Source organism: Rhinatrema bivittatum, chromosome 12, assembly GCF_901001135.1.
Source record: "Rhinatrema bivittatum chromosome 12, aRhiBiv1.1, whole genome shotgun sequence".
NCBI classification, from domain to species: domain Eukaryota; kingdom Metazoa; phylum Chordata; class Amphibia; order Gymnophiona; family Rhinatrematidae; genus Rhinatrema; species Rhinatrema bivittatum.
Window position 1 is genome coordinate 3,170,716 of NC_042626.1, and position 21,509 is coordinate 3,192,224.

General features: G+C 46.4%; 1 protein-coding gene and 1 long non-coding RNA gene across 2 annotated transcripts; one reads left to right on the top strand and one right to left on the bottom strand.

Moving 5' to 3' along the window:
* Window positions 1-13,512: 13,512 nt before the first annotated feature.
* Window positions 13,513-15,967, bottom strand: KISS1 (KiSS-1 metastasis suppressor). The gene is made up of 2 exons (XM_029574177.1): window positions 15,858-15,967; window positions 13,513-14,093 (listed from the first exon to the last, which is right to left on the bottom strand). Exons 1-2 carry the CDS (start codon window positions 15,955-15,957, stop codon window positions 13,822-13,824), a joined length of 372 nt encoding a protein of 123 aa, XP_029430037.1. The 5' UTR covers window positions 15,958-15,967; the 3' UTR covers window positions 13,513-13,821.
* Window positions 15,968-16,330: 363 nt separating this feature from the next.
* LOC115074597 lies at window positions 16,331-18,093 on the top strand. The gene is made up of 3 exons (XR_003852292.1): window positions 16,331-16,722; window positions 17,562-17,744; window positions 17,894-18,093. It is a non-coding gene; the product is annotated as an uncharacterized LOC115074597 (long non-coding RNA).
* The last annotated feature ends 3,416 nt before the right edge of the window (window positions 18,094-21,509 follow it).

The following is a 21,509-nucleotide window of genomic DNA, read 5'->3' on the forward strand; positions in this document are numbered from 1 at the left end:
GTGCCCGACGCACCCTTTCCCCCACAGTGCCCTGGGTGGCCACGCAGCTTGCCCTCCCTAAACTCTGGCCCTGTTGTCAAGTGCCACCAAACCTTGGTGTGGATTGTCCAAAAAGCAGGGAGGGCATAGTGTAATTGTGTTTTCTGTGGACCTCTGTCCTGGTTGGCGAGGTGGATACATGAGTAGAGAGCTCCTAAGTACTGGGCAAGAGTAATTAATTGCCACAGGTTCATTCATCCAAATTTCCTGTGTCTCTTCCCAAAGGTCCCCTTTCTTCATGGGAGTGGAATATTAAGACGCAGAGAATGTCTCCTGGTGGAAGCCTCTTCTCTCCTCTTCTCTCCTCCATTCTCCCAACTCCAAAAGAAACCATCATTCAGGAAGGGAGGACAAAATCTCCACCGAACACTGAGCTCCACTTCTTAGCCACTGGGTGGGTGAGAAGAGGCAGTTTCTCACTTCCTAACCTACTGAAGCACAAGGTTGTAGCCAAGACTGAGTAAGGACAGGAGAACTACAAATATTCAGATCCTTCTCACCCAGACAGGGTGAGAAGGATCTGTGCAGGCAGGAAACGACCATTGCAGAACTCCAGTGGGGTCATTTCTCTGACCTATATAGCTTGGTCCTAATAATAGGCCAGCATTACTAGTGGACAACCCCATGAGGTCTCTATATAGATACATGCATGGCCATCATATAAAGATATTTATGGGTGCAGACTTGCTGCCCTGGAACCTTTGGTTTTTCCTTTTGGAGAATGAGCACTGCTCCCCTTCATTGGTTCTCTACTGTCCTGAACAATGAGCACACAATATTCCATCGTCAATCCAACATCTGCCCACCATGCCTTATCTCCAAGCCCCGCCCCCCGCAGCGCCTCTCTTTCAACTGGCGAAAGGTGTGTGCAGACTGTGGTCATCTAGAGCAGGTTAGCTGTGTCTGTAGTGAGCAAAGCCACTGGCCACAGCCCATGGCTCTCTGCAGTGACCCCAGAGGTTCCTGCAAACCAGTCCAGAGATCCATGCCTTTGTTTTGCTTGAGGGTAATGTCACATGGTCATGCTGCCACATCCCCTGGAGATTAACCACATGTATCTCGTGTTTTTCTAAGGTTTGTTTGGATATCAGTGCTCCTTGGCAGAGTGCTCCGGTCAGTACTGAAGGGGCTTTTTACAGCATTCCCACAGTGGGACCCAAAATCCGTGACACCCAAGCACCAGCAGATTGCGTCAGACTCTGCTGACAGCCGGAGTGCATGAGGAGCTGTGCGTAGTTAGGGGGACATGAGAAAGAGGTAACTTCAATAAATCCAACTCAGCACCGTGCCCATGCAGCACGGTCCCATCGGACGTCTGATGTTACGCAAGGGAGGGGGGTGGAGATGCACGGAGAGAGTAGACTGGACGTCACCAGCAGTAGAGAAGGGCATTGTATCTAACAAAGCATCATGCCATAGAAGCATGCAAGGATCCTGGGAGCTGTGCAAGTCTTAAAATCAGTTTCTTTTTTCTATCTGCAGGTTTTCAGGAGGTACCTGCCAGTACTGAGTACCAGCATCTTTTTCCTCCAGCTGCTTAATCTGCCCTGTGGTACATCCTACATGTGAGTGCCCCTGGTATGTGTAGTGCTAAATAGAAAGGCTCACAGTCTCTGCTAGCGTTCACAGGCCCTGAGGCCTTTAAGGATCATTTGAGCTTATGGATCTCAGCAATGGTTGGGGTTAATTGTTCATCAAAGGGCTACTTTAGCCAGAAGATGGAGACTCACAGACCTGTGCACCTCAGCAGAGCCAGCTTTAGCACCAGCAGCACCCTATATGAGCACCAGGCTGGGGAAAGGGGGGGTCCATTGCAGCTCTGCAGCCACCCACGTCCAGGTCACGCACCCCTAAAACCTGGCTGTCTCCAGTGAGTCACAGATGTTCATCAATCAAGTAAAGTCCTTGCAGGAATTTTGTAATAACATTATGTAAGGAACCAGCTGTGGCTTACTGTTGAATTCAAAGGGCCAAAGATTGGGTTTTAATAGGGCAGCACAGCAAAGCCATTGTTTGCACTAAACAGAATCAGAGGGAGAGTGATTAGTAATTTACTGAAGAGCAGAGAGGGACAGAATCTAAAGCAGCTACTGATAGGAATAGCAGAGGTAGGGACCATGGGAGAGGGGGTGAAGGCTGGCACCCTGACATTACCAAGTGCACCTCAGCTTTAGTGATAATATCATGCTGCCCCAACCTTGGGACCAGTCCCAGCTGCTGGTAGTTTTACATATCTCATTATCTGAAAACAGAACTTAAATTGAGCTATTACAAATGGGAATGACAAAACACCGAGAGGCCTGTGAGACTAAGAAAGAGAGAAGCACAGCTGGATGGAGACACAGAGGAACAGAGAAGGGAGACTGTGCCTTCAGATTCTCAATTCCAGAAGGGATTTCAGTATCAAGATCTGACGCTCTTCTGCTGTTTTATCATTTTTCTGTGCATTAGGTCCCTTTAATTGAGGCTGTCCACCCTGTGTCAGCCTGGGACAGAGGGCGCTGCTGAAATGTGCAGCCCCTGCACTAATTAGAAATTCTGTCCAGATGGCAGCACAGCTGGCGATCTGGTCCTGAAGAAGCAGAAACAACTTATCTAACAGAAAACTGATTTCTGATCAGAAAACGGAGTCTCTCTTCTAGACAGGCATTAGTGTTTGTTTTCCAAGATTTACAATGTGTTTGAATGAACTGAACTCTGCAAAAATGACAGGAGATGAGTGGCACCGTATAGACTGAGCAATTTATTAAAGCATGAGCTTTCGAGGACAGAGTGCACTTCGTCAGATGCTTGAAGAGATGTACAGGAGATGGGTAAAATATATACAGAACAGAGAGAAGGCACTGGATTAGGCAGGACATGGTGTGGAGAGAGTGTTCATAGCATTAGAGTACAGCCTCCTGAAGATTTTGTAACTCTGTGCAGTCACATTTAGACCGAGAACTGTGCCTGCATGTGTGTGTGTCTGTGTGTGTGTGCATGTATGTGTGTGTCTGTGTATGTGCATGTACGTGTGTATGTATGTGTCTGTGTATGTGCCTGCATGTGTGTGTGTCTGTGCATGTATGTGTGTGTGTGTCTGTGTGTGTGCATGCATGTGTGTGTGTCTGTGCCTGCATGTGTCTGTGTATGTGCAAGTATGTGTGTGTCTGTGAATGTGCATATGTGTGTGTGTCTGTGTCTGTGTTTGTACATGCATGTGTATATGTCTGTGTCTGTGCATGTATGTGTGAGTGTCTGGTATGTGCCTGCATGTGTGTGTGTCTATGCCTGCATGTGTGTGTGTCTGTTTATGTGCATGCATGTGTGTGTGTGTCTGTGCATGTGCCTGCATGTGTGTGTATGTATGTGTCTGTGTATGTGCATGTATGTGTGTGTGTGTCTCTGTGTGTGCATGCATGTGTGTGTGCATGCATGTGTGTGTGTCTGTGCCTGCATGTGTCTGTGTATGTGCATGTATGTGTGTGTCTGTGTATGTGCATATGTGTGCGTGTGTCTGTGTATGTACATGCATGTGTATGTGTATGTGCATGTATGTGTGTGTGTGTCTGTGTATGTGCCTGCATGTGTATGTGTCTGTGTCTGTGCATGTATGTGTGTGTGTGTGTCTGTGTATGTGCCTGCATGGGTGTGTCTATGCCTGCATGTGTGTGTGTCTGTTTATGTGAATGCATGTGTGTGTGTCTGTGCATGTGCCTGCATGTGTGTGTATGTATGTGTCTGTGCATGTAGGTGTGTGTGTCTGTGTATGTGCCTGCATGTGTATGTGTCTGTGTCTGTGCATGTATGTGTGTGTGTCTGTGTATGTGCCTGCATGTGTGTGTATCTATGCCTGCATGTGTGTGTGTGTCTGTTTATGTGCATGCGTGTGTGTGTCTGTGCATGTGCCTGTGTGTGTGTGTCTGTGTATGTGCCTGCATGTGTGTGTGCGTGCATGTATGTGTGTGTGTCTATGTGCCTGTGTGTGTGCATGTATGTGTGTGTGCATCTATGTGCATGCATGTGTGTGTCTGTGTATGTGCATGCATGTGTGTGTTTGTGTGTCTGTGCATGTATGTGTGTGTGTGTCTGTGCATGTATGTGTGTATGTGTGTGTGTCTGTCTGTGTCTGTGCATGCATGCATGTGTGTGTGTGTCTATGTGCATGCATGTATGTGTGTGTGCATCTATGTGCATGCATGTGTGTGTCTGTGTATGTGCATGCATGTGTGTGTTTGTGTGTCTGTGCATGTATGTGTGTGTGTCTGTCTGTGTCTGTGCATGCATGCATGTGTGTGTGTCTATGTGCATGCATGTGTGTGTGTGTGTGTGTCTGTGCATGCATGTGTGTGTGTGTGTGCATGCATGTGAAGCCTCCAGTGCTGCCCCTACCTGATGTTGCCTGCGATGGCCAAAATACCTGCTGCTAAGCGTCTGCCCTGAAAGAACTTACCTTGGATCTACTGCTCCCTGTTTGGCCTTCTTGGGAAGGTAAGGGAAAGCAAAACCGACCCCCACAATTCTCCTCAGCCTCGGACTCGGTGAAGTTGCATCCCCCAGGTTATCCACCGTAAGCAATAGGTAAGCTGAGGTATTAGGAATGGTGGGGAGGAAATTATTAACCTGGCCACAATGGATGTTGTGAGGTCCATATTCATGTACAGTTATATCTTATGTTCGTGAAGAAGTCAAACCTGGAGATTGCACAGATTTCCCAATTGTAGGATCTCCACTGCTGTCTTCTTTTAGTCAACCACACATTTACTCAACGCACAATAAAGCTCTGGAATTTGTTGCCAGAGGATGTGGTTAGTGCAGTTAGTGTAGCTGGGTTTAAAAAAGGTTTGGATAAGTTCTTGGAGGAGAAGTCCATTAACTGCTATTAATCAATTTTACTTCGGGAATAGCCACTGCTATTAATTGCATCAGTAGCATGGGATCTTCTTAGTGTTTGGGTAATTGCCAGGTTCTTGTGGCCTGGATTGGCCTCTGCTGGAAACAGGATGCTGGGCTTGATGGGCCCTTGGTCTGACCCAGCATGGCAATTTCTTATGTTCTTATGTTCTTATATATTCAGTGGCACAGCCGTACCACTGAATATATCCAACTATCTTAAAGTTAGCTGGATAAGTCTATCTGACCAACTTTAGTACAGGTCTATGGGATGACCAGACTCAGCCAGAGAACTTATCTGACTAACTCAGCTCCTGCTTTATCCTGCCAAATGTTAACCACATAAGTGCCCAAATATTAATTTATAAATCGTGAGCTGCTGCTCGATCGCTGGAATAATGTAGATTTTTTGTCCTTAAATGAGAGTTTATGGTGAATTGTTTAGAAAAGTGTTTAAAATGAGAATTTTTTTGACACCTACTCTATATTCAAAATATGCGTGAGTTAAAGTGTTATTTATAAATGACTTTATAAAAAATGTAAAGGAATTGGAGGAAAGTTTCATATAAACTCGTTGGTGTCTCTGCACCACGGTTGTGTGGAGGTATAATCATTAACTGTCCCCCCTCCTCCTATGAAAGTTTTTTTATGTAAAAAATTTTTTGGAATTGCTTCACCTCTGTAACCTCTTCCGTGTGGTGAACATCGAGTTATTTATATGCCATAACGGTGCTAAATTTAAAGAGCTATAAATTCTCTACTGTGAGCTATGAACTATTAAGGAGTAAAGTTCAGACTTCCCTTTAGGTGTTGGTATATGCTGTCCAGTTTCCAACGCTGTAACTTTCGATCAAATCTTTTAATATGGCATTTAAGGGCGTTTAACGCGAGTATGACACCTAGTCTCCTGCTAGGTTGGAGAGCATGCCGGTAGCTCCGCACATAAGTTCTCCATCAAGTCGGCGTCATCACATCAGCAAAAGAGTCTGACATCTAGTTTTCCATCAGGTCGGAGAGCACATTGGTAGCCCCGTACATAAGTTCTCCATCAAGTCGGCGTCATTACGTCAGCAAGAGAGTCTGACATTAAGTTTTCCATCAGGTCGGAGAGCACGGCGGTAGCTCCGTATACAAGTTCTCCATCAATCCGGCGTCATTACGTCAGTAAGAGAGTCTGTCATTGAGTTTTCCATCAGGTCGGAGAGCACATTGGCAGCTCCGCATATAAGTTTGCTATCAGGTCGGCGCCATTACGTCAGTAAGTTCCTATACGGTCATTGGTTAAACCTTGCTCTTCCTGCTGCATATAAAAAGGGTCTCGCGCAATACACAAATCACTCTTCCGGTGACAGAGCCAGAGCAACTCCGTCCAGAGTCATCTACTTAAGATCACCAGAGGATTTTCTCAATGGAGTTCATTCAGATTCCCAGCAAGTTGGTCGTATTATAACGTTTTACATCCCTGAGGAAAGACTATTAGTCTGAAACACGGATCGACTGTGTCGGGACCCTCGTTGGAAACTGGACAGCATATACCAACACCTAAAGGGAAGTCTGAACTTTACACCTTAATAGTTCATAGCTCACAGTAGAGAATTTATAGCTCTTTAAATTTAGCACCGTTATGGCATATAAATAACTCGATGTTCACCACACGGAAGAGGTTACAGAGGTGAAGCAATTCCAAAAAATTTTTTACATAAAAAAACTTTCATAGGAGGAGGGGGGACAGTTAATGATTATACCACCACACAACCGTGGTGCAGAGACACCAACGAGTTTATATGAAACTTTCCTCCAATTCCTTTACATTTTTTATAAAGTCATTTATAAATAACACTTTAACTCACGCATATTTTGAATATAGAGTAGGTGTCAAAAAAATTCTCATTTTAAACACTTTTCTAAACAATTCACCATAAACTCTCATTTAAGGACAAAAAATCTACATTATTCCAGCGATCGAGCAGCAGCTCACGATTTATTAATTACAGTTATAATTGCTGTAGCAGTGGCATATTGATTTTTTCTGGTTTGTCACAAATATTAATTTAGCCAGATAGCTTCTGAGTTATCTGACTAAATGCCTTTAAATCTGGACCTCTCTGATTTTAGCCTGACCTCAGTGGCTTACAGAATTTGTTTGAGAACTCAGGTAGAAGTTTAATTGTGCGTTGAGTAAAAAAGAACTTTCTCCGATTAGTTTTAAATGTGCCCCATGCTAACTTCATGGAGTGCCCCCTAGTCTTTCTACTATCCGAAAGAGTAAATAACCGATTCACATCTACCCGTTCTAGACCTCTCATGATTTTAAACACCTCTATCATATCCCCCCTCAGCCGTCTCTTCTCCAAGCTGAACAGCCCTAACCTCTTTAGTCTAGCTTGATAGTACCCTGTTATAGAGCCCATCAAGCTAGGGTTTGAGAAGATTATAGAAATTACCACACCTCGAGCTATTAGCTGGCCCTTCTATAGTGATATAACTAGTTGAATACTGAGAAGGCCCTAAAAAATTTGCATTTGCGCTGTGCGGTAACATGGTTATGGAGTTAACGCCATAACACATTTTGATGAATGACCCAATTCGTTTCTCTCTCTCTCTCTGTAAGTATATCTATTTCTTTATTTACAATAATAATAAAGTTATATTGTGTATGCATAACTACATCCAGGGGCGGATTGGCCTATCGGGGGATCAGGCATCCCCCAGTGGGCCGGTCGCGCTAGTCACGTAGTCTGCTGAGTGTAGCCGTGATAGATCCGCGCTCGGCAGACCACGTGGTATCTCCTGGGCCGGTCTGGGTGGCGAATCCCCAGGCCGGTCTTCATCGGGAATCTGCCGCTGACTACATCCCATAGCAAATACCACATTTGTGGTTGGACATGGGGGAGGAATGTGAACTGGGTATGACCTAACTGGGGGATCTTGCATGTTCAGATACCCAGGAGGATAGAAGATGACAAAGGCTGTCCTGGATAGAAAGTGATCTGTCACAGGCAGGCACACTTTATGGCTGGCAGTTGGGATATATCCTTGATGGTGAGGACTCATGGAGCTGTTGGTCTTTTTCATCTGTCACCTACTAACCTAAATAAGTAAGTAGTATATATATATATATAGTTTCTTTTATAACACAACAGATGCACAAATGTTCCTAAGGAGAGCAATTGTCGAAGTGACTTCCACGGGTATAAAGTGCTTCATCTGCGTTAATTGAGTGTGAAAATTACCCTGGCTAAATGTCCTCACCACAATGTCCTTTACCCACAATGTCCTTTACCCACTGAGAGGAGGAGAGGAAGAGAACGCACATAGATCGCATTATTAAAGAGGATGCATTCCTGGGATCACATTTAGGTCAGGAGAGGAAGAAAGCGCATATTGATCACATTATTAAAGAGGATGCATTCCTGGGATCAAATTTATGTCAGGAGAGGAAGAGGATGCATGGATCGCATTATTAAAGAGGATGCATTCCTGGGATCACATTTAGGTCAGGAGAGGAAGAGGATGCATGGATCGCATTATTAAAGAGGATGCATTCCTGGGATCACATTTAGGTCAGGAGAGGAAGAAAGCGCATATTGATTGCATTATTAAAGAGGATGAGTTCCTGGGATAAGTTTAGGTAAGGCGAGGAAGGCAACGAATATTGATCGCATTATTAAAGAGGATGCATTCCTGGGATCACTTTTATGTCAGGAGAGGAAGAAAATGTACATAGATCGCATTATTAAAGAGGATGAATTCCTGGGATCACATTTATGTCAGGAGAGGAAGAGGATGCATGGATCGCATTATTAAAGAGGATGCATTCCTGGGATCACATTTATGTCAGGAGAGGAAGAGGATGCATGGATGAGGATGCATGGATCGCATTATTAAAGAGGATGCATTCCTGGGATCACATTTATGTCAGGAGAGGAAGAGGATACATGGATCGCATTATTAAAGAGGATGCATTCCTGGGATCACATTTATGTCAGGAGAGGAAGAGAATGCATGGATCGCATTATTAAAGAGGATGCATTCCTGGGATCACATTTATGTCAGGAGAGGAAGAAAATGTACATAGATCGCATTATTAAAGAGGATGAATTCCTGGGATCACATTTATGTCAGGAGAGGAAGAGGATGCATGGATCGCATTATTAAAGAGGATGCATTTCTGGGATCACATTTAGGTCAGGAGAGGAAGAGGATGCATGGATTGCATTATTAAAGAGGATGCATTTCTGGGATCACATTTAGGTCAGGAGAGGAAGAGGATGCATGGATCGCATTATTAAAGAGGATGCATTTCTGGGATCACATTTAGGTCAGGAGAGGAAGAGGATGCATGGATCGCATTATTAAAGAGGATGAATTCCTGGGATCACATTTATGTCAGGAGAGGAAGAGGATGCATGGATCGCATTATTAAAGAGGATGCATTCCTGGGATCACATTTATATCAGGAGAGGAAGAGGATGCATGGATCGCATTATTAAAGAGGATGCATTCCTAGATCACATTTAGGTCAGGAGAGGAAGAGGATGCATGGATCGCATTATTAAAGAGGATGCACTCCTGGATCACATTTAGGTCAGGAGAGGAAGAGGATGCATGGATCGCATTATTAAAGAGGATGCATTCCTGGGATCACATTTATATCAGGAGAGGAAGAGGATGCATGGATCGCATTATTAAAGAGGATGCATTCCTAGATCACATTTAGGTCAGGAGAGGAAGAGGATGCATGGATCGCATTATTAAAGAGGATGCATTCCTGGGATCACATTTATATCAGGAGAGGAAGAGGATGCATGGATCGCATTATTAAAGAGGATGCATTCCTAGATCACATTTAGGTCAGGAGAGGAAGAGGATGCATGGATCGCATTATTAAAGAGGATGCACTCCTGGATCACATTTAGGTCAGGAGAGGAAGAGGATGCATGGATCGCATTATTAAAGAGGATGCATTTCTGGGATCACATTTAGGTCAGGAGAGGAAGAGGATGCATGGATCGCATTATTAAAGAGGATGAATTCCTGGGATCACATTTATGTCAGGAGAGGAAGAGGATGCATGGATCGCATTATTAAAGAGGATGCATTCCTGGGATCACATTTATATCAGGAGAGGAAGAGGATGCATGGATCGCATTATTAAAGAGGATGCATTCCTAGATCACATTTAGGTCAGGAGAGGAAGAGGATGCATGGATCGCATTATTAAAGAGGATGCACTCCTGGATCACATTTAGGTCAGGAGAGGAAGAGGATGCATGGATCGCATTATTAAAGAGGATGCATTCCTGGGATCACATTTATATCAGGAGAGGAAGAGGATGCATGGATCGCATTATTAAAGAGGATGCATTCCTAGATCACATTTAGGTCAGGAGAGGAAGAGGATGCATGGATCGCATTATTAAAGAGGATGCACTCCTGGATCACATTTAGGTCAGGAGAGGAAGAGGATGCATGGATCGCATTATTAAAGAGGATGCATTCCTAGATCACATTTAGGTCAGGAGAGGAAGAGGATGCATGGATCGCATTATTAAAGAGGCATTCTCAGGATCACATTAAAAGTATGCATGTAGATCACATTATTAAATCTTTTTACTAAATTTTACCTGCAGAGAGAGCAGGTGAAAATGCATTTAGGAACAAAAGAAATGCAATGGGCGTTTCAAAGTAGAAATCCTTCATGTCCGAATGCAGAGAACTTGAATATTGACCCTACATGAGCATTTCTCTCCCTATGCAGTCAAACATCTTTCTGGCTTTTACCATCACTTTATCCACCTGTTTCGCCATCATGGGATCATCAGATACAGTCTCCCCCAGATCCCTCTCTTCCTTTGAGCTTAGAAGAATTTCACCTCCAATGCTGCCCCTTTCCTTTGGGTTTTTCCATCCTAAATCCATGACTCTGCATTTTTTAGCACTAAATCTTAGCTGTCAGACCTTAGACCATTCCTCAAGCTTCGCTAGATCCCTCCTCATGTTTTCCACACCTTCCTGGCTGTCTAACCTGTTGCAGATTTTAGTATAACTGGTAAAAAGACAAACTTTCCCAACAATCCTTCCACTATGTCGCTTATGAAAATATTGAAAAGAATCAGTGCAAGGACCGATCCCTGAGGCACAGCGCTAGTAATGCCCCACTCCTCAGGGCGTTTCCCCTTTATCACCTCCCACTCAGTCAGTTTCTAACCCACTCTCTCTAGGATCCATGCTAAGGGTGCACAATTTATTTATAAGTCTTCTGTCAAAGGCCTCGCTGAAATCCAAGTGCAGTACATCTAGCGCTCTCCCCTGACCCAATTCCTTATTCACCCAATCAATGAAATTGATCAGGATCTTCTGACGAGATTCATCTCTGGTAAAACCCGACTGCCTCTTTGGATTCCAGAAACTGCACTGTCCTTATGTTCTTAGCAGATGACGCATCTTCCTCTTAGGATCTGCCACATACTTTCAAGTGAACTGGAGTGGCCACCGATGGAGACAGGATGCTGGACTCAATGGACCAGTGGTCTGCCTAGCATGGCACTGATGTTCTTACTGATTTGAGCTGGTGATCAAGGGGTGAAAGGTTTTGTAATGCTGTAGTCATCCAGTCCTTTAGAAAAGCACCACCCTGTCCTCCCAAAGGCTACTGGAGCACACCAAGGAATATTTAATAAAACATTAGTGTCACATTTGATTTTAGCCCAAGATGTAAAATGTGAGCTGTAAACTGAGGATAGTCCCTTTTTGACCTTCGGGATGAGATTGAGAATTTGTAGAATATGGGGGTTAAGCCCCTGCCTCCTGAGCAGCTGGGGGCATGGGAGTGTTTTAATCTTGAACAAGCTGAGGGATTAATATTCCCCCAATTAAAGTCACAATTTGTATTCAGTTTATTTGTGGATTGAGATATTAATTTTGGAGTGATGGCAGAATGATAAAACACATGACTGAGCATGGCAGGTCTACGTGTAAACATACATCGGACCCGACTTAATCATCACTGAAAATAAATCTGTAATTCATGGAATGACAAACGAGTGAGAAAAGATGGCACTTCCTTTAATAAACACCATATTCCAGCCACAAATCAAACACAGTACTCTCATTTCCCCACATGCTCAAACGGCAGTTTTGCAAACCATTTCCCATGTGGGTTTTTGGCCAGATGTACTAAGCATGCTTCCCAAAGACACAAAATACACGAGAGCAGAGGGCAGACGAGAAGAGCGAGGTACATGGGAGGGAGCCTGGGTTCTGCCTCAGATACTTAGGTAAAGAGGAAAAAAGGTTGCACATCTGGGAATCCTCTCCCTCTCCCAAAACATAGCTCCAAGCAAAGTTTCACCCACAGAGAGCAGGGACGGATGCGGGGCCCCGGGAACATTTTCTGCCAGGCCATGCCAGGTAGCAGACCCACAGCCTTTCTGAATGTTGGGAATAGTGGAATGTGGAGCCACTGGCAGGACCGGATTTAAGAATCGGCCAGGTCAGTGGGAGAACCCCAGTTTGGGAGCTTCCTAGGCCTTTGTCTATGACCGCATCAGCCCTGGGCAAGTGACCCATGGACTTTACAACTACGGCAATTTTCAGAAAGAAAGTCCTCAAATACTTTCTCTTTGAAAATTATTGTAAAAACCAGGCTACAAAGTACTCAAATTAAAATGATGGTGCAGGATTTCCCTAGTGCACCTCACTACTACCCTACAGTCCTCCCTACTATTCAGTACTGAACCCCCCCCCCCCCCACACACACACACAGCTCTGCCAATGCACCTCACTCCTGCCCTGCAGCACCCCCCTGCTATTCCAGTACTGAGACCCTCACACACAGCTCTGCCTATGCACCTCACTCCTGCCCTGCAGCACCTCCTGCTATTCCAGTACTGAGACCTCACACACACAGCTCTGCCAATGCACCTCACTCCTGCCCTGCAGCACCCCCTGCTATTCCAGTACTGAGACCCTCACACACAGCTCTGCCAATGCACCTCCCTCCTGCCCTGCAGCACCCCCTGCTATTCCAGTACTGAGACCCTCACACACAGCTCTGCCAATGCACCTCACTCCTGCCCTGTAGCACCACCTGCTATTCCAGTACTGAGACCCTCACACACAGCTCTGCCCATGCACCTCACTCCTGCCCTGCAGCACCCCCTGCTATTCCAGTACTGAGACCCTCACACACAGCTCTGCCCATGCACCTCACTCCTGCCCTGCAGCATCCCCTGCTATTCCAGTACTGAGACCCTCACACACAGCTCTGCCAATGCTCCTCACTCCTGCCCTGCAGCATCCCCTGCTATTCCAGTACTGAGACCCTCACACACAGCTCTGCCAATGCACCTCACTCCTGCCCTGCAGCACCCCCTGCTATTCCAGTACGGAGACCCTCACACACAGCTCTGCCAATGCACCTCACTCCTGCCCTGCAGCACCCCCTGCTATTCCAGTACGGAGACCCTCACACACAGCTCTGCCAATGCTCCTCACTCCTGCCCTGCAGCACCCCCTGCTATTCCAGTACTGAGACCCTCACACACAGCTCTGCCAATGCACCTCACTCCTGCCCTGCAGCACCCCCTGCTATTCCAGTACTGAGACCCTCACACACAGCTCTGCCAATGCACCTCACTCCTGCCCCTCAACACCCCCTGCTATTCCAGTACTAGATGACATTACTGAAGAGAGTTTGTGTAGTTAAGTACATTCAGACCTGGATGCAGGAAATAAACACCATAGATATTTGGAACAATGATTGTGGGGCATGAAGATGCGGGTGAAACAGACACACTGAGACCAAGTTCATGTATTTGGAGAAGAAATCCAGCAATACTGTATGGGTCTTAAAAAGAGTTCCTTTTACAGTTACAGTTCTCTGGGTAGTGCCTCCTCCGGGCTCTGTTAGATGTGTCCTCGGGTCTTCGGGTTCCCCGTTTGCCTCTTGCCATATCGTAGTCCAAACGTGTTCCAGTTGTATGTAGACAGGTCTTTCTCCCTCTCGACCAGAAGAGTCCCCTCGGGTGCTGGGATGACCCGGCTGTGCACGGACTCCATCTCCTGCTTTCTTTTGCACAGCAGAGGCAGCTGGTGGTGCTGTCCTACCTGCCCTGGACCAGCTCGGCTTCCTAAGCAGGAAGAGGCCCTTTGCCATTTCAGGGGCTGCACAGCCTGGGCTGCAATAAACAGAAATATTTCATCTCCAGTTCCACAGCAAATTGGTGCTAAAAGCTTACAAAATGTGTAGCAAAGCACATCCAGGCAGCTTAAAGATTGTGCTGCATTAAATACTTTATTCCTGATCTGCAAATCATTGATGCAAGTTAATCATTTATAAATACCCCTACTCTTTTTCTCTAAAATCAGAGACTATCTGCTTCACCCGCACCCTTTCGTCTATTTCTTTCCCAGCTGTGCCATACCAGTCAAGTATAAAATTACCCAGATACAATTGTCCTAAATTCAGCTGCATGATTTACCTTTTGCCACAATCGCTACGCTCACATAACTCCTCTTCTGAAGTCACTGCAATGGCTCCCCCATACAGTTCAAGCTCCTCTCACCTACAAATGCCTTCACTCTGCAGCACCTCACTGCCTCTCCTCGCTTATCTCTCTCTATTCCCCTCCTCGTGCACTCCGCTCTGTGCCCTTCTCCTCTGCTGCCCCGCCACTTCCCGACTCCGTGCTTGGAATAGTCTTCCTGAACTGGTTCGTCATGCTCCTTCTCTTGCCAGGTTTAAATCCCATCCAAAGACCACCTTTCTGAAGACACTTGTACATCTTAAGCCTGATTCTCTGCTTTTAGCCTTGTTAACTAACTTTCTTTTCTTTTTAACCTTTGTCTTACTTAATACCCCTAGTCTCTTCTCCTCTATGTTTGTCTTATTAGATTGTAAGCTCTATTGAGCAGGGACTGTCTTTTTGTAGGTTTGTACAGTGCTGCGCATGTCGTGTAGTGCTATAGAAATTTAAGTAGTAGTAGTAGTAATTGCCACCTTAGGAATAACATGCTTTAACACCTACTCCTGAGCAGGCATTACATTTGCCGTGTTAAAATGGGTGCCTTGGCCACGCAGCAATTTTTGGCATCGCGGGGTAATAGCGAATAGCCTCATTTACATGGAATTTGCAATTATTATGCGCTCGATTGGACGCCAGGTTTGTACGTGCTAATCCCCGTATTGCATCGCAGGTTATTTTATCGCATCCAAAACGGGCATCCAATTGAGTGTAACCTGGTGCGCTAGTTAGGCATGTTATTCCTAAGGTGGTAATAATTACTACTACTAGTACTTAAATTTCTGTAGCACTACACGACATGCGCAGCACTGTACAAACCTACAAAAAGGCAGACCCTGCTCCAGATATTGCATCGGCCTGAAAGTCACTCTCCCCTTCAAAGAGGACATGGCTGTCATTTGGAAGGGATCCAGACCTAGGGGTGATTTTCTCTGCACACTTTACAGTGCTGGTATTAAACAGATTTCAATGTGGGCCTCTGTCTGTCTCAGATCACGATGGAGCAGCAGTGAAATGACCTTCAATAAATCCCCAGGCTCATTGGTCATTCTGATTTTATATAAATTAGTGAGCTAACAAAAAAATTACGCAGTGCATTACATTTTGGTCCAAGATACGAAATATGAAATGCTGTGACTTTCAAATCATTTACACTGCAAATGGCCTCGTGCTCATCTGCTACTATTTAAATGTGCTGTAAACCACCTTGAGTGAATTTTCATATTTGAAAAGGTGGGTAGTAAATACAAATAAATCAATCAATAATCAATACGACCAATAAAGGAGCAGAGGCTCCATCTCACTTGTGGCTGCTGCAGCTGGGGTCCAGCTTAGGCTGTCCTAGGGGTTAAGGTCAGACTCATGGTTGGGAATCTGCCATAGACCAGTTATAGCAGAATTCAAATTAATCTTGGGTACCTGTGACCTTGGAGCTCTGGATGTGTACAAGGTTTTCCGAGGATTGCTGGAGCTGAGCATTTAGGAGCAGGAAGAGCAGCAGGAGAGTGGAGGGGCTCATTATCACCCACACACCTGTAAGGAAGAGACATAAGAACATAAGAACCTGCCATGCTGGGTCAGACCAAGGGTCCATCAAGCCCAGCATCCTGTTTCCAACAGTGGCCAATCCAAGTCACAAGAACCTGGCAAGTACCCAAAAACTAAGTCTATTCCATGTAACCATTGCTAGTAATAGCAACTTAATTAATAGCAGGTAATGGACTTCTCCTCCAAGAACTTATCCAAACCTCCTTTAAACCCAGCTACACTAACTGCACTAACCACATCCTCTGGCAAGAAATTCCACACAATCATTAACGGCTCCTCAGGACCTCTGCTCTGTTAGCACTGCAGGAAAATCATATTAATCAGTGGGAGAAAGGAGACATGAGAACATGTCCTGGGTCTTAAGAGCAAAACTTGGAGCCTGTGTGACAGTGCAGGAAGCAGCAAGAGAGGCTGGCGAGAGGACAATCCTGGGGCAGTAATGGGCAGAGGTAGAGCAGTGCACAGCTCCCTGTCACAGGCAGGAAATAGCAAAGCTGGGGCAAAGGGCAACTTCTCGCGCTTTCTGGCTCAGAGACCCAGGAGCTCTCCTGGGCAGCGCAGCCTCACCCCAGCAGCATTAGGGGGTGAGCACATGGGCGTTAGAAAAGAACCGATCTACAGTCACAAAGATCCGATCCCCCCAGCTCGGTGGCGAAACTGACTTTAGACGGTGGAAAGGAGTGAAGTCTCACAAATTGCACATGAAACCTCGTGAAAAACCTTTCAGGAAAAGAAGGTAAATGATCAACCGATAAAGGCCTCCCGAGTCACAAACGAGACGTGGAATCATTTTCACTAATTCCCACATCTCAGGAGACTCCTCGTGTCCCTGGGCTTCTCCCATAGGCCCCTCCCTCCTCTCATAATCCCTTCAGCTTTCTCTGCTTCCCTCCCCAAATGCCCCACTCTTCCACCCTTATTTATTCATTTATTTAGAGACTTTTATACACCGGTATTAGCTGTGGACATCATTTCCTCCCTGGATTACTCTAACGCTTTATTATACGCGGGTCTGCCTCACAGCACTGCCAGGGACCTGCAAATCAGCCAGAACTTGCAAAGCTCCATGGCCACATTATCTCCGCCTTATTTCAATGCACTGGCTCCCTGGATCAGCACACGCAGTGCAAGGTGGTTCTCATTATTCCCAACCTGCTCCTGTCCTTAAACTTCTGCACCCCCTTCTCTTTCATCCTTATCTCTTTCTTTATTTAAAAGTATTTATATACCGTTTTTAAAATGTACGTTTTATCAAAACGGTTTACAAAAAGTAATATAAAATAAAACAGATTAGAAAATAAATGAAAAAGGAATAAAAGTTACACAAATTGGTATATAAACAATAGAACAAAGAATTAATATTTAAAAACTAAAAGTCTTAATAGAAAGAAGGGGTTGTGCCATCAAACGCCCTATGTAAGGGGGGGAGAGTAAGTAATGGATTTTGTAAAGTTATAATGGGTGGCAGAGGAAAAATGCTATAAAAAGGGGGGGGGAGGAGGAGGGGTTGGGTGATTATTATTATTGTGTATTTGATGAAGTATTGAATGCTAATTGAAACAGATGTGCTTTCAGAGATTTTTTACAGTTAATAAAGAATTACAGAGGGAGGGTCCAGCTACAGGGAACGCTCTCCGTCTCACCAGTCGTGGTGATGGGATGTCGAATAGATTTTGTGTTAATGATCTTAAATGTCGAGCAGGTTTATCGATACGGAGCCAAGTGGAAGAAGAATTGTGTATTAAACCATGAATGATCGTAAGTACTTTATACTTTATCCTGAATATTATGGGTGGCCAGGGAAGAGGTTGCAAAGCTGAAGTCTCGTCCTCTCCACAGAAAGCAATTCTCTCCCTTTACAGCACCCAAAGAGTCGAGGAAAACCTTTCAAACGTCTCTCTTTTCAGTTCCTTTAAAGATTTGCTGGCCGAGCAGCTTGATGGATGAGACATCTCCAAACAGTCCTGGACCAAGCCTCCCTCTTCTTTACTAAGGAGTTCACCTTGCTTTCTAATCCCAATGTGGTTTTTTTTAGCTGTCTTCTTTCATTATGTACGTTTTTATTCTGCCCCACCACAAACTTTGCAGGTGAATCTTAAATAAATCAATAAAGTAAAAGTCTAATATTTTATAATTCTTTATAAGTATTTGCATTTAAACTAAAGTAAGTATTGAGTGACTTAATTACATGAGAAATTAAATGTAAAACAGTAACAAAGCAGAGCAAGAAAGAATTTGAAAAGAAGCTTCTCATAAAAGCAAAAAGTAATACCAATAAACAAAATAAACAAAATTGCTGAACATATAGATAGGCATAGTTTCGTGGAACAAAGGCAAGGGAAGTCTTGCTCACCAATTTAATAACATAAGAACCTGCCATACTGGGTCAGACCAAGGGTCCATCAAGCCCAGCATCCTGTTTCCAAAAGTGGCCAATTTGCTATATTTTTTGTATGAAGGTGAGCCAGAAAGCATTTGACAAACTCCCTCAAGAGGGAATTTTTAGGAAATTGAAAAGTCGTGGGATAAGGGGCAGTCTACTGTTGTGGATTGGGAACTGGTTAAAAGATAAAAAACAGAGAGAAGGGCTCAATGGTAAATGTTCCCAGTGAAGAAAGGGGAATAGTGGAGCCCCCGGGATCTGTTCTGGGATCACTGCTTTTTAATATATTTATAAATGACCTGCAAATGGGAACAACGAGTGAGGTGATCAAATTTGCCAATGACACTAAATTATTCAAAATTGTTAAATCACAAGAGGATTGTGAGAAATTGCAAGAGGACCTTGCAAAACTGGAAGACTGGGCATGTAAATGGCAAATGAAATGTAATGTAGACAAGTGCAAAGTGATGCAGTTAGGGAAGAGAAACCCAAATTATAGCTACAAAATGCAAGGTTCACATTAGGAGTCGGCACTCAGGAAAAGGATGTAGGGGTCATCCTTGAAAATACTTTGAAATCTTCTGCTCAGTGTGCAGCAGCAGCAGCAGCCAAGAAAGCAAACAGAATGCTAGGGATTATTAGGAAAGGACTGGAGAATAAAACAGAGAATATCCTAACGCCTCTGTATCACTGCATGGTGAGACCTCATCTTGAGTATTGTGTGCAGTTCTGTCAGCATATCTCAAAAAAGATAGAGCAGAATTAGAAAAAGTACATAGAAGGGAAAAGATGATAAAGGGGATGGAACGGCTCCCCTATGAGAAAAGGCTGAAGAGGTTAGGACTCTTTACCTTGGAGAAGAGACGGCTGAGGGGGGATAGGATAGAGGTCTATAAAATAATGAGTGACAGGGAATGAGAAAACGTTAATCAGACACACAATGAAGTTAATAAGATAATTTTTTTTCTCAATGCATAATTAAACTCTAGAATTTGTTGCCGGAGGATGTGGTGAAAGCTGTTAGTGCAAGTTCCTGGAGGACAAGTCCAAGAAGCATTATTAAGGTGGAGCTGCAGAAATCCCCTGCTTCTCCTTGGGATCCTGCCAGGTTCTTGCCCCCTCCAGGGAGCACTGGGGCTGTGGTTAGAGACCTGCAGGAGAGCCCCTGGGGCAGTCTCCTCTGTGGACCATGGACCTTATTGCCCTGAACCCCAAAACAGAAGGGCAAAAGCGGGGGCAGGGTGGACTCTGGCATCAGAGGCGGCGATTGCTCTTCTCAGACCTTGAGCCGTGGGTCCGGGGGGGGGCAATTGCTTTGTAATCTTCCTTACAAAGTGACCAGAAGTGTGAAAGTTATCAGAGGGACCTTCTTTTTCAGTTTTTATTTTATTTTTCCTGCAAATGTTTAACAAAAAAATGACTTTTCCGCTGATTTTTCTCCTCCGTTTTAACAAAGACAGTTTTCACCTGACTTTTATTTTTGTTGTAACATTCAAAGTCCCAGGACAAACAAATTAAAAACTGAACCCCAGCTCCTTGTCTCTAACAGGTTTCAGTGCAGAGTTACAAAGGCTCCGGCCCCCGATCCTCCCCCCTGGGGGCAGGCAGAAGCCCCCATTACGAAAGAAGCCCGGAAGGCGGCGGAGGTTGCCACCCCCCTACCTGTCTGTCTGTCCGTGCGTGCGTCCGTCCGTCCGTCTGACCCCGCAGCCTCCCTGGAAAGCGGAGTCGCCGGCTGCAGCCCTCCCGTTTTATTCTGGAGGCAGCGGTGACATCAGCAGCCGGGACCCAACCCCAGCTGGGGCCAGGCCGGGGATGGAGCCCCCCCCCGTTCAGCTTCTTACTGCCAGGGGGTTAGGGAAAGAAACCTGACTGCCACTCAGCCTTCCTCCCTCCTCCTGCCCTCCCCCCTTCATCGCTGTCCCACTCCTCCTCTCATCATCCCTTCCCCTGCAGGAATCTGCTTTTTAATTATCCAAGGTGCTCTCGGTAGCCCCCCAGATAGTGAGCTGCTAGCCCTACCTTCTCATGGGCTCTGAGCGGCTCTAGGAGAACCAGTGCCACCTCCGTGCCAGTCCCACCTCCCTGCCAGTGCCACCTCCGTGCCAGTCCCACCTCCGTGCCAGTCCCACCTCCGTGCCAGTCCCATCTCCGTGCCAGTCCCACCTCCGTGCCAGTCCCATCGTGCCAGTCCCACCTCCGTGCCAGTCCCACCTCCGTGCCAGTCCCACCTCCGTGCCAGTCCCACCTCTGTGCCAGTCCCACCTCCGTGCCAGTCCCATCTCTGTGCCAGTCCCACCTCCGTGCCAGTCCCACCTCCGTGCCAGTCCCATCTCTGTGCCAGTCCCACCTCCGTGCCAGTCCCACCTCCGTGCCAGTCCCATCTCCGTGCCAGTCCCACCTCCGTGCCAGTCCCATCGTGCCAGTCCCACCTCCGTGCCAGTCCCACCTCCGTGCCAGTCCCACCTCCGTGCCAGTCCCACCTCCGTGCCAGTCCCATCTCCGTGCCAGTCCCACCTCCGTGCCAGTGCCACCTCCGTGCCAGTCCCACCTCCGTGCCAGTGCCACCTCCGTGCCAGTCCCACCTCCGTGCCAGTGCCACCTCCGTGCCAGTCCCACCTCCGTGCCAGTCCCACCTCCGTGCCAGTCCCATCTCCGTGCCAGTCCCACCTCCGTGCCAGTCCCATCGTGCCAGTCCCACCTCCGTGCCAGTCCCACCTCCGTGCCAGTGCCACCTCCGTGCCAGTCCCATCTCCGTGCCAGTCCCACCTCTGTGCCAGTCCCACCTCTGTGCCAGTCCCACCTCCGTGCCAGTCCCACCTCCGTGCCAGTCCCACCTCTGTGCCAGTCCCACCTCCGTGCCAGTCCCACCTCCGTGCCAGTCCCATCTCCGTGCCAGTCCCACCTCTGTGCCAGTCCCATCTCCGTGCCAGTCCCACCTCCGTGCCAGTCCCACCTCTGTGCCAGTCCCACCTCCGTGCCAGTGCCACCTCCGTGCCAGTCCCACCTCCGTGCCAGTCCCACCTCCGTGCCAGTCCCACCTCCGTGCCAGTCCCATCTCCGTGCCAGTCCCACCTCCGTGCCAGTCCCATCTCCGTGCCAGTCCCATCTCTGTGCCAGTGCCACCTCCGTGCCAGTCC